Source organism: Apium graveolens, chromosome 4, assembly GCF_009905375.1.
Source record: "Apium graveolens cultivar Ventura chromosome 4, ASM990537v1, whole genome shotgun sequence".
NCBI classification, from domain to species: domain Eukaryota; kingdom Viridiplantae; phylum Streptophyta; class Magnoliopsida; order Apiales; family Apiaceae; genus Apium; species Apium graveolens.
Window position 1 is genome coordinate 285,359,340 of NC_133650.1, and position 12,694 is coordinate 285,372,033.

The 12,694-nt window shown below is 34.0% G+C and overlaps 1 protein-coding gene across 1 annotated transcript in view; it reads left to right on the plus strand.

The window, feature by feature from the left end:
- Positions 1-4,604: 4,604 nt before the first annotated feature.
- The window catches only part of LOC141721128 (uncharacterized), a 76,137-nt gene continuing 68,047 nt past the window's right edge, over positions 4,605-12,694 (plus strand). The window contains exons 1-14 of the mRNA XM_074523887.1: positions 4,605-4,861; positions 4,988-5,133; positions 5,464-5,543; positions 6,068-6,190; positions 6,312-6,414; positions 6,505-6,542; positions 6,848-6,946; positions 7,041-7,127; positions 7,217-7,375; positions 9,324-9,395; positions 9,464-9,582; positions 11,774-11,887; positions 11,990-12,035; positions 12,142-12,221. Coding sequence (XP_074379988.1) covers positions 4,701-4,861; positions 4,988-5,133; positions 5,464-5,543; positions 6,068-6,190; positions 6,312-6,414; positions 6,505-6,542; positions 6,848-6,946; positions 7,041-7,127; positions 7,217-7,375; positions 9,324-9,395; positions 9,464-9,582; positions 11,774-11,887; positions 11,990-12,035; positions 12,142-12,221 — 1,427 coding nt within the window. The 5' untranslated portion in view covers positions 4,605-4,700. The remainder of the gene's footprint in view (positions 4,862-4,987; positions 5,134-5,463; positions 5,544-6,067; positions 6,191-6,311; positions 6,415-6,504; positions 6,543-6,847; positions 6,947-7,040; positions 7,128-7,216; positions 7,376-9,323; positions 9,396-9,463; positions 9,583-11,773; positions 11,888-11,989; positions 12,036-12,141; positions 12,222-12,694) is intronic.

A 12,694-nucleotide genomic window follows, 5' to 3' on the forward strand; every position in this document is an offset into this window, starting at 1 on the left:
TGGACACTTTTAGCCATTGTCACGGTCATGACGACTGTCGTAGTCATGATCTCAGGCTCATGGTCATGAACACTCTGGTGAAAACGAGAATCACTTGAAAAGCTCGCTCACTATCATGGCAGTGGTCATGACCACCATGGTGAGACTATGACATGACCTTTGTTATGAGCGTGACCCTGAAATGGGCGACAAGTCTCCCCTGTATCTCCCATGTTATCTATATAAACCTTGTAATGGCTGGATAGACAAGGATAAAAACAAGGACTCGAGTCATTTGAATTGAGACCAAAGCTCCTAGTATCTCAATCGGAAAATAAAAATAAAGGACTAGTCAGGAGTAGCCTTTCGGCCCATTGCCCTCAACGGGATCAATGAAATGCAAAAGCAGCAGCAACATCCTGATGACAAATGAGCTCCATCAGTCAACATTGCAACTTGCAGGGTATTGGCTTTTATACCACTGAATTTAAATGTTAAAATGATATTTTCTATTTTGTAACATAATGTGCTGCAGTTGTTTGTAAGCTACAATTTTTTGTATGTATTTTATCTTGTTTTATTTAATTCCTGAAAGAAAGGAGGAAGAACCAGGGGAGATGATTGGAAGTGAATGAATTTATGCTGTTGAAAGGAAGAAAGATAGGGAAAGTACTGTTCAAAAATGGAATATATCAAAGAGCTTGGAAAAATATGACAAGGTTCCATTTACTGCATCTTTTTACACTACTTAAGCTTCAAGTAATTCTTTTCTAGATGAACTTGCAGTTTTGGAAAATCTGACACTTTCCAGGCTGCAACGTATGTTGATGAAGATGGATGCTGTGAAGATGACAATCAAAAGCTTGTTAAATTTTTAAGAGTGTTGTGTTGGTTGAAAAATGCAGCTTGTTGCCTTCAACTGAACGTTTTCACTTTTCCAGGCCGCTATCAAGCTCTGATCTGGGGGGGGGGGGTGTCTTGGCAGGTCTTTAGTTGCACCTACTACTTGAACATGAATTTGTTTGCATAGTACATAGGTGATACTTGTTGTTATTGCTAGAATATCGACTAGTCTAGTTTACGTGGATTATACATCATCAAACTCTGTGTCGATCAAGAGAAACTAAATCAGTCCTTAAAACAATAGTTGTGATAGATGCGATATCCTCCTTTGACCCCAAAAAAATTGCTGTGGCGACTGGTGTCATTCCAAATTTTGGCCTTTTCCTGCAGACTTGAAACTTCCATCTACCCCTGAATCTTCTGAAGTTTGCAAATCAGTCCCTTAATGCAAAAAATGATTGAGTTGTCAATGTTAATGAATGCCTTTATGCCAATATGAAAATAAAGAGTACAACCACAAAACATGGAGGAGGATAATGCTGCACCAATCTAAAGTGTAGTGGCATTGAACAATGTAGTTCAACCTTTATTCTATATTCTTTTGTGTCAGTTTACAGGTCCTTGATATAAGTTCTACGATATCAAAGCTTTGTACATCCGATCACAAGCTTATACTGAAACTACCAATCACCACTCAGATGAAACGCTAATCCAGATATAACTATGTATATTAGTAAAGGGATTGTTGGCCCTGAGGATGAACTCAGGAGACATGCCTGTGGTTAAAAGAAAACAAGTGTAGCATAATGGTATTTTTGTAAATACAGGGGGTCGTGTTTATATTTACAAATTTGCCCTTAAAATATTACGGTATAAAATGTCATAACCTTAATTACGTGAGGAAACCTCAGGTCCAGTTTTCTCTATTAGTAAATTAGTGAAATGTATAAACTTATTTGAGAAGTTAAGGTGACTCCTAGAGTCCTGGTGCCATGCTCTTTTGTAGGATACTGTGTTTGTAAATACATTATGTATATTATTACAAAGAGACATTACTATGTTTTCTTAGAGAGGTGAAGGCCGCTCAGCATGAACTGTAACAACTCCGATCTGAGAGCAACAAGAGAGATGCAAAGCTCTGCTTAATCATATTTTCGAAAATGACAAAGGTCATGTTTACCAATGGTATGACATGAACTGTCTTTTTGCTTACAATCCATATTCATTGAATTATAGATGCTAATGCAGTTGTCATCTTGTATAGGGTCATCTTTTTCTGCCTGAAAAGTGTAATCCAACAATTGTAGTGCTATTTCTGTATTTCCCAGGTTGCTTTACAAAATTGAAAAAATCGATTATTTTGTTGATGCACGGTGATTGTTTTCATCATTATAAGGCTGTTCTAATATCTACGCCACGAACGAAGTTCATACCTAGCAAATATTCAACATAAAACTGATTTATTTACTGCAGTATAACTGAAAAGAATTTGCGCCAGGTATGTTCTGCTTAATTGATTTGTCTGGGATATAAACTCCAAAGAGATGAATTTCCGGCGATGTAATCAGTTCCTTTTTGTCAGAGATTGAAACTCGAGAATGTGGAGGACAGTAAGAAAAATGAAGTAACCATCAACCATGCAGGAAATGGTTCTCGAGTTGATCCTTGTAAAAATGTTAAATGTCTTAGCAAGATTTAGCCAGCCTTAAACGAGGGTGGCATTATCATGGTATAGAAAAAAATTTAGGACATCCACTCCACTGTATGATGCCTGCACAGTACACAGGGATGTAAAACATGGATAATTATTATCTCTCATGTTATAGTTTTTATATGTAAATCAAAATACTTTCAGCTACCTTTGTAGCAATTTTTAAAATTCTCAGTCTTCTAAAATGAGTTTGGTACTGATGGCATCAAGATTTAAGACTTCTCTACGGTCATGACCGTATGCCGTATACCCCTCAATGACTACATAACTCTCCAAACCATCTATCTCCCCATGATTTCACAAAACACAGTACCAACGGTGTAGTTTGTCTTCGGAATCCGTAAGTCCTAATATTCCCAAACTACAAACGGCAAGAAGTTATAACCAAAGGCTCCATTTATGTAGGCATCTGACCCCACATCGCAATCTTATCTTCTAATCATTACATGTGTCATTTATTGGGGTATCTTGTCACCCCCTTTCCCTCTGTATACCTTCCACGTGTCAAATAGCCTATAACAGTCAATCCTACTAAGTGAGACACAATAGGAACCCCTTTCCCACGGACAATACCCCGAAACCACAAATCAGCTACCATTCTCCTCTCGTGGGATTCGAACCTGTGTCAAAGAAGATAGTTGTCCTCCTTTAATCAACTAAGCCAACCCTTACGGGCAATATATATATATATATATATATATCTACACATTTGTTCGTTATATACTAATTATTGAGTTAACAATATTAACTATATTTAAATTCACACTTTTAAAATAATTACAATATGTCATTTTTATATTTTAAGTGAGAAAATAAATATATTAGATTACTTTTTATTTCTTACCAATAATTTATATTAGAAAATGACATCATATTGTGTGAAATTATGAAATTAATGAATTAAAATTATAAAAACATAAAAAAATATTTTTTAATTACTTCCCGCCTAGACCGCCTAGGATCGATTTTTGATCGACTAACCCGCCTAATCCCGATTTTGAGCCGATTTTGAAAAAATGTCTAAATCACCGCATAATTCCGAGTCGGGGCGTTTTACCACTGTCTAGTATCTAGATACCGCCTATACCGATTTTTAGAATACTGCCTCGTGGTCTCATTAGATTCCATTCTCGGATCCGAACTAATATGGATTCTGGAGAGAAATTGTCAGGCATGCAGGAAATTTTTTACCTACTTATCTTCGAATTTTAAAGGACTTCCCTCTTTTTGTCCACTACATAATAGCCTCTTGTGGGTCAATCTAGAGTAGCAAACAAACAAAATCGAGTTAAATTTTGTCCGAATTGAACTAAATTTTATTTTATTATAAAAAAAATCGAATTCACTTAAACGAGTCGATGCCAAATTTTATAAATAAACGATTTTATTCATTTACAACCCTAATCAAATTCTTATTATAATATTAGTGTTTGCGTAAATGCATCATTGTTGAGTAACTTATACATCTAAAATTATGAAGTTAAAATCTTAAGACGTTATATGATTAGAATCTAAATCTCAAAACTTGTGATGAGAGGTTATATGAGCAGAGTCTTATCAAACATCTTCATCCAACCACGTACAAATGACTCTAATTATATAACTTCTCATCACATTAAGAAATTACAAGACAAGTGGAACTGCACTCACTCTATTACGTTTTAACTAATATTTGTATAATGGAAATGGATACTTGATTAAAATTTTTAATTTTAACATCAAATAAAGCTTGGAATCTAAACTTTAATTTAATACATGTATTAAAAATATTAATTATGTCTATGATTTATATTACTATATAAGGAAAGGCCTAACTATTATTTTTAAAAAATATTTAAAAATAAATATAATGTTTTTGACCGTTGTTTTATAAGTAAAACCACTAATATATTGTATGAAAATATAAAATATGATAGAATACACTTTCCTTGGAATTAAAATATTTAAACAGTTAAGGCAAATTATTGGTAAATTTTAAACTGCGGAGTCGATAGCATTGACAGGCGGGTGTACTCGATAGCTTTGAGAAAGGGTGGGTAAGTATACTCACCGCTTTACCAACAGCTAGCTACCTTTCAAGAAAACATGGTCACTAACTACTAAACATAATTTACATATATACAACATACGTATTGTTTCATGCAGAAAAATCGATCAAATTTTCAAAATGTTAAAAAATGTATACTACCATTTACAGTTATTGCTTCTTCTTGTAATGGGAAATCCACTGTATTGGGTATTCAAGCAGGTGCGTGCAGACTTTCATTCACCGCCCATCGAGTTCCTTCCTGGTTTCCAAGGACCCCTCCCTTTTCATCTTCAAACTGGGTATGTCTTTACGGAAACAGTCTCTTTACTCTGTTTTACACAGTACCCCCTCTGTTATGTACTGATTGATTATTTTGAAAGATGTTGATTGTTTTTTTTAGCTAATGTGGAAATGTTTATTGTTAGGTATGTGGGAGTGGATGAAAATGAAGATGTGCAGTTGTTTTATTATTTTGTTAAGTCGGAAAGAAATTCAAGTGAGGACCCTCTTATTATTTGGCTCTCAGGAGGCCCTGGCTGTTCTTCCTTCTTTGCTCTTTCTTATGAGATAGGTATATATACCTAAAAAGTGTTAACTCCCACTTTATAATTTCTGTTGTTAGATTTTATTGTTCTGCGAGTTGAGCTCTTCTTTTCATATGCGACATTTTTTAAGTTACGGATTCTATCAATGTGTTGTTTAGTTAGGTAGTAACCGAATGGGGAAGAAATTGAGATAAAAATTATGATTTAAATTCGAGGTACAACAGAAGGGTGTAGGAGAGAAGAGTTCAAATTTTGTATGTTGTGGTTTTAGAAATTATTAAGTAAAAAGTACCGAGTAGGAATTAACAATCGCTTATTTTGCAGTCTCATTGAAAATGTATGAAGTTTAACTGCAGGTCCGTTATATTTTGAGAAAGTGGACTACGACAAGGGGACCTTGCCAAACCTGGTTCTAAATCTCTACACATGGACTAAGGTGTGTTTCTACTCAAATCGTATTTAAATACATATACATAATTCGAGAACCAACCATTCTTAACTGAAAAGTACAGCTCTCATCACCATTGATCTTAACTCTAGTAATAGATTTGTATGTAGAATGCAATCAGAATTTCCAAGTTTTGGCTTGTGGTTGCAAATAAAACATTTCTGATCAAAATGCTTTCTGATCGCTTAGCTCTTGGTAACCTAGGAATTTGTACAGAACCTTCCAATTAAATTCTTAATTTTACTATGCTCATTTTCCCTCCATATTACATTAAAACTTCTCTCATATGTTTGTTTGCACAATTATTCCCAACGCTACAATCTCCTTACTACTTTTTCACCATATATAAATGTTAAGAAGCTTTGTTTCGAACTTATGCTAGTTTTTGAGGATTGTAATCCAAGAATCGATACTATTATATCTTATAAGACAAACAAATATAGCCTCTCAGTTTGATTTTGATATATTAGTGCTGAATTTGAAATGTTATGAGGGCGTGAATAAACTTTCAGATAGCGAATATAATATTTCTGGATTCGCCGGTCGGTACTGGTTTTTCATACGGCAGGACATCCTCTGCTTCTCATTCTACTGACAGCAAAGCATGTGCTCAAGCCCTCCAGTTTTTGAGGAAGGTATACAGTTTTTTGTTCTTAGCTACTCATTTGTAACAATGTATCATTAGTTAAGCTCTCCATAAATTTATTTTCTGCATTCAAGGTATAATTTGATTTCTAATAAGAACATGATTTCCAGTGGTTCACTAGTCATCCTGAATTCCGTTCGAATCCATTCTATGTTGGTGGAGACTCTTACTCTGGAATTACTGTTCCGATTATCACTCAAATGATCTCAAATGGTAAGACAAATTGTTGTATTTAAAACATGTCTGGAACATTTGAGAATCTGGGTAAGTGTCCTAATTCTTACTAGTATGATGACAATGTAGGGAATGAAGCAGGCCTTGGACAGTTTATCAATCTCAAGGTTTGTAATTTTTGTGATTTAACAATACTCAGTTTTAGTCAGCCATATGTAATTTTTGTCATGGTAACCTTGTTGCAATTATTCATCAAACTTCCTAGGCTATATATGACCAACTTAAGATTAACACTACTACTAAAAACAAAACTATTTGATCTATATTAGTCAGCTCAAAGTGTTTGTAACAGTGGGCAACTGGGATAGGAAAGGAAAGGAATAAATGCTGCAGTAATGAGCTAGACATTTACAGTCTGATCAGGAAACTATCCTCTAAGTTTCTAAGTTGTGCTTCTGGTATCCGATTTCAGGGTTACTTGCTTGGAAATCCTAAAACTTTCCTGGGTGACCAAGACTTTGTAATCCCTTTTGCTCATGGGATGGGTATTATTTCAGATGAACTATACGAGGTTTGTTCTAGTCATCTTTACTCATTACAGTATTTGTTAACTCTAAATGTAAATTGCCATCTCAATAAATAGCTTTTACTTCTTACGATATCAGTCACTGAAGAGAAGTTGTGGATCTGGCAATCCGAAATCAAATGCTGACAGTTTAGACTGTTCACGCTGTTTAGATGCTTTTGATCAGGTTAGCCAATCTTGTGTTGGTAAAGTTACCATGGTTTTTTGATATTTCTTCAGTTAATAATAAATTAATATGTTTATATACATTTCAAGTTGCGCCATGGACTTTTTTATGAACATGTTCTGGAAAATTTATGTGACGAATATCCACCTGAGGTGCGAAGGTCACTGTCTGATGAAAAAGGAGCTTTAATGGCCGGATCTGCAGATAAAACTAATGCCGAGTCATCTTCTTCTGTACTTAATTGTCGTGTATGTCCTCCTCCTTGACCTATATCCTTGATGAATATCAATATATGTGCATGACTGCTTGTCTGAGTCAAGATCAACTGAAGTGGTGATGTATGTATGTATAGAGCAAGTTCACTAGAAATCATATTTAAACTGGGAATAGTAGTAAACAACGGTACTCTATAAAGCTACAACATTCACTCAAACTGAAATACAGTTCACAATTAACATTCAAGTATAAATTTTGTTTGTAATACATAAATATACTATTAATTTAATAATATGTATGATGCTCATCATATAGCAAGAAACTTCAGTAAATATATGAAACGTAGCGTAGGATCTTTTTTTATTTGAACCAGCCATATACAAAGAATGAAAGGTTCGAGGTCCCTAGAAATTGTTTTTGTGAACCATTCCATAGTAAGCAGTAACCCGTCTTTTAGCCATTCTATTAGATTGTAGATGGCCTCATGGCCCATGTAGCATCAACAATTGCTTCTTTTTGTCGGGAACAAGAAAAAAGTGAAACCAGAGGTTTAGTGAAGGAAAAGAAAGTGAACTATCTTGCTACCAAACTTAAATGAAAATAAGAGGATGTACAAGGCATATACAAATGAAAATGAGAATATCAATAAGAAGAATGAAGGGTTATTTTGGAATCAATAAGTATTTATAAAGGTTTCACTCGCTTTACTTTATCACCATCCCACCTCTGAAGTTGTAATGGAGGTAATTTAACTTCCTCTTGCTTCGCTTATGCTATAAGTAAAAACCAAGGAGCATGTATAAGAATAACAACTTTCCCATTTTGTTTTGTTTTCTACTGATTTTCTCCCTAACTAAAAATGGGAATAAGAGCGTAAACCTTTTACCAAACATTATGCCGAAGGTAATGCTTGCACAAATATTCCTGCATCTGTTCTCCGGTCGTAGCCTATTGTGGATGTCAAGCGATACCAATATTGTTAATTTATTTTACAACCATAAGAAGAAATGTCACTTTTAAATTCCTATATGTGAACTTGGAACATACTTGAAATTTTCAACAAATTTATTGAATGCATGTTTCATTCTTCCACAACACCTTGACGGACATGCTCAACTTTTTTAGAGGAAGCGCCAGTTATTTGTGACTTGCTTGATCTGAGTTTTTTTTTCCGGAGGTGAGTGAATAAAGGGTGTTTTTTATTGGTGAAGTATTTTAATAAAACTATATATTTATGTTATATGCTGAATCTTAAATTGAGTTCTAAAAAACTTTAAGCTTTCCCATTAAGCCCACCAATTCGTTCCTCTGTTATTTCCTATATCTGTAAAGTTTTACCAAATGGGAAAAAATCATTAGCATTGTATTCTAGTGGATACCCCTCATCGATCTCTTGGTAACTAGAGGTTGAGTGTCTGAACAATTGTGTGCAAGTACAAGATAAGAGCACTGGCTATAACTCTTCTTCCTTTAAAAAGTGAAGAAAGAAATTGGAAACAAATACGTACAAATAAATGAACTGAAGCTCATACTGTTAACAAATATTTTATCATAGAAGAATTATGGAAATTTACTTGAATTATTATTATCGAAATAGGGTGAGTTTCCTTGTTATGTTAATTTCCTTTACTATTGATTAAATGTTGGCTATAAAAATAATTATATTATATTGTAACAGAATAGGCTTATACCTTCACTATTGAATACAATGAGAATTTAAGATCATTTTATCATATGGTATCAAGAGCCTAGATTAAATGATGGCAAGGCAACGGTTTGCAACATATACTGTTGTCAAAACATTACACTCGATCGCATAATGATAGAGTAACAATATATGTGAATTGCTGTATACATCATACTAAAACTATAAGAGACCCATCCGATCTTTATTCATAGTTGTTAGGACTTAGGCTCTTGGTTTTATCAATCATTTAAAAAGATGAAGGAATTCATTAAAGCTTTTACATGGTACTGCAGTTTGCTGGATATCGGCTTTGTAGATACTGGTTTAACAATGATAATGTTCGGAAAGCGCTGCATGTCAGAAAGGTATGTCCGGATGTCCCTTGTATTATCTTCAAAATAAATCCTAGAAATTAACTGGAAATTCAATGCAGGAGACTACAGGGGAATGGGAAAGATGTAGAGACAGTCTGGATTATGAATATCAAATATCGGATAGTAGACCTTATCATGCAAATCTAAGCAGGAAAGGTTATAAATCTCTGATATACAGGTAAATTCTAACACTGTTATATAAGAAGAAGTTGGTCTCATATAATTTATACGAGAAAGCTTCATTATTTATCAATTTATCTAATATCAATATTTGGTTAATTAGTTGGTCTGATATGTACTTTCCAAATTCGAACAAAGGAAGGAGTTGAGAAAAGTTGGGAGTAAAACTGAAAAGAAACAGTTTCATTTGTGTAGGGAGATCAGTGCTATGGTTTAGGACTGAATTATGCCACATAATGCTTCTTTTTTATAGTAGAAAAGTAATACAGTATTGCTTCAATATGAAATCAAGCTTTACATCAAATTGAAACACACATGATCCACTAGATAAATAATCCATTAGTCATTACATTAGATGATTTTACGGTCTCTAGTACGTGAAACTATGTAAGCAGAACAAATATTAACTGGATTGGGCAGAATTGCCACATAGCACATAGTCTTGCACATTTGGCTTCAACTTTTATGTGACAAATGACGGATCTTCATTAAATTTGAAATCAGTCAAGTCCATGTTGATATATCCGTAGGATTATCGATCAGTTCAACTAGAAATCTAATGCACCATAGATGGAATAGAACTTCACAAAGGGAAAGAATTCACCCTAATGGAGAGTAGCTAACACCACAAAAGGTTATTATTAAGTATAAACGCGTATAATCCTATTTAAGTAGAATAGAAGTCTCCTTGGATAGAAATTCCATCTAAGGAAGAGAGGGGGGGGGGGATGCTGTGATGGCTTGTTTTGGCTACGGCATGATGTCAACCTAAGATATTAAAGGTAAACATGTTGATATGCTCCGGTACAGAATATAACACAACACAATTCCAGGGATTTTGGCAACACAGGACCCTGTCCTTCTGTCAAACACGGGCATGGAGACACATGTCTTAAAAAACAAGTATGTTGAATAAGAGATCGTAGGAAAAATCAAATAAAATTTTTGTAAAGACTTTGCAAATTTCTCATGGCTTCTTGGTAAACCTGTTACATTACAGTTTCATTATCAATACTTGTTTTTACATCAATACTGAGGCGGCGGCTTCTTCTTCTACTCCTTTCCTCTCGTTTTTTTCTTTGCACATCCAAAGTTCCTCTCACTTGTGCTCTTCCAATTGGTCAAAATGTCTAAATTTAAGTCAAAGGATTTGCAACAGAATAACTGTCATGTACGAGTGTCTGTGGCTCCGATATGGGTACAGCGACTGAAATCGAAGAGTCCGAACTGCATAGGATCTGACAAAATATAATGCGAAATGGGAATCTTCTTTGTTTAATTATATGCTTTCCGCTGTATGTGGGATTAGTATTTTGTAAATCATGACCTTAAACAAACTATGTTCAGTTATGTAACACATTAGGTTCAAAATTTATAGAGCATATGTGCAGACCTGTGCTGATTGTCAAGCAAGCACTTCTGTGAGATAATCGTATTTCTGTTATTGTGTTAATATGTAAGAGAAATTGTCTCATCTATTATTATATATATAATAGAGCAAATAGGGGTTGATTGAGACGATTTATTCAATTAAAATTACTGAATTACCCCTCAAAAATATGTATAAATAAATATCAAATTTAATACCATATATTAATTACATCTAACTCATTAAGTATTATTAATTTTATATTTATTATTGCTTCATTATTGACTCTTAATAGCTTAGATTTTTAATGAGATCACAACACATACTTATCTCATTTAAAACTATAGTGTAACTCATTGTCACACATTTAACATTTAAATACATTACACACACATATAAATAAATATATTAAAAAGAATAAAATCTTGTTCACATCTGGAGTACGGTCGTTATTGAAGACTAAAAACATAATTTTAAAATAGTGTTTAAACAATATTTGTATTTTATAATTTGATACATCGACATATCATTTGATTCGAAACAAACATACATGTGTTTTGAAAATTTCAATTAACTAAAACAGTGATAATCGTGAGTAATGCAAACCCAACCTAAGAAGTTAAAGCAACTAACACAAATAAACATATTTTTTTATTAATCAACATAACCATAGAAAGATTTGGCGCTGCAAATCGAACATAAGAAGGGAAGATAACTAATACGCAATTTAGAACATGCTCGTGCATTGCACGGGTCATAAAGTTAGTTTCTATTTTAACACATTGATCCACTTATATTTTTTGTCGACCCTGATCAACAGTGGTGACCATGACATGATTGTTCCATTTCAATCAACTCAAGCCTGGATTAGAGATCTTAACTGCTCCATTGTAGATGAATGGCGACCATGGATTGTCCAAGGCCAATATGTTGGGTAAGATAATTATTAATCACAATCAGATGTTTATATCATGCATCAGAAGACCTAAAAGTTCGAAAATCATAATTTTGGTTGTCTATCTTTGTGGATTTGCAGTTACACTAGGACTTACTCCAACAAAATGACATTCGCTACTGTTAAGGTAACAAATCTCTCTGCTACATAAATCATCCTTTTTTTCAGTTGGAATGCAGTCTTGTTCTTTTCTTTTTGAATGTTTCAGTTAAAGTTTGTGCGCGTTTTCTCAGGGCGCAGGTCATACAGCTCCAGAATACAAGCCTGCCGAATGTTATGCTATGTTTGAAAGATGGATTTCAGACAAACCTCTATGATCAACTGTTAGTTTTGTTGATGCAGCAGTAAGTAATATTTGTTTAGGCCGAGTTTTAAATCTTTAGTATTCATGTCATTTCTTACACTAATCTGTAATAAAATGTCAGCTTTTAATTTATTGGAGTCAGAGACTGTTTCAGAGGTCTATAAGATTAAAAATTTGTATTTAAATATTTGGCTGATCTGATTCAGATGTCTAAGCAATTAAGAATATGTTATTTGAATGTTCGGGGATCTGAAAGTGTGTTCTGGAAAACTACTTCCAGTCCAAACTATGGAAATACAAATTTTCAGTATCTTGGCGTGAATAGTTCCAGGTATTTAAATAACATTGTCAATCTAATCTCCCGATTAAACCAATCGTGACCCCCCAGCCGCCTCCCATCTGTTTCGTCCTTTTTCAGGTTAATCAAGTGGCTTCCACCGGTTTTTCCCCGGTTGAAAGCGCGGACCCATTTATTTTTCTTT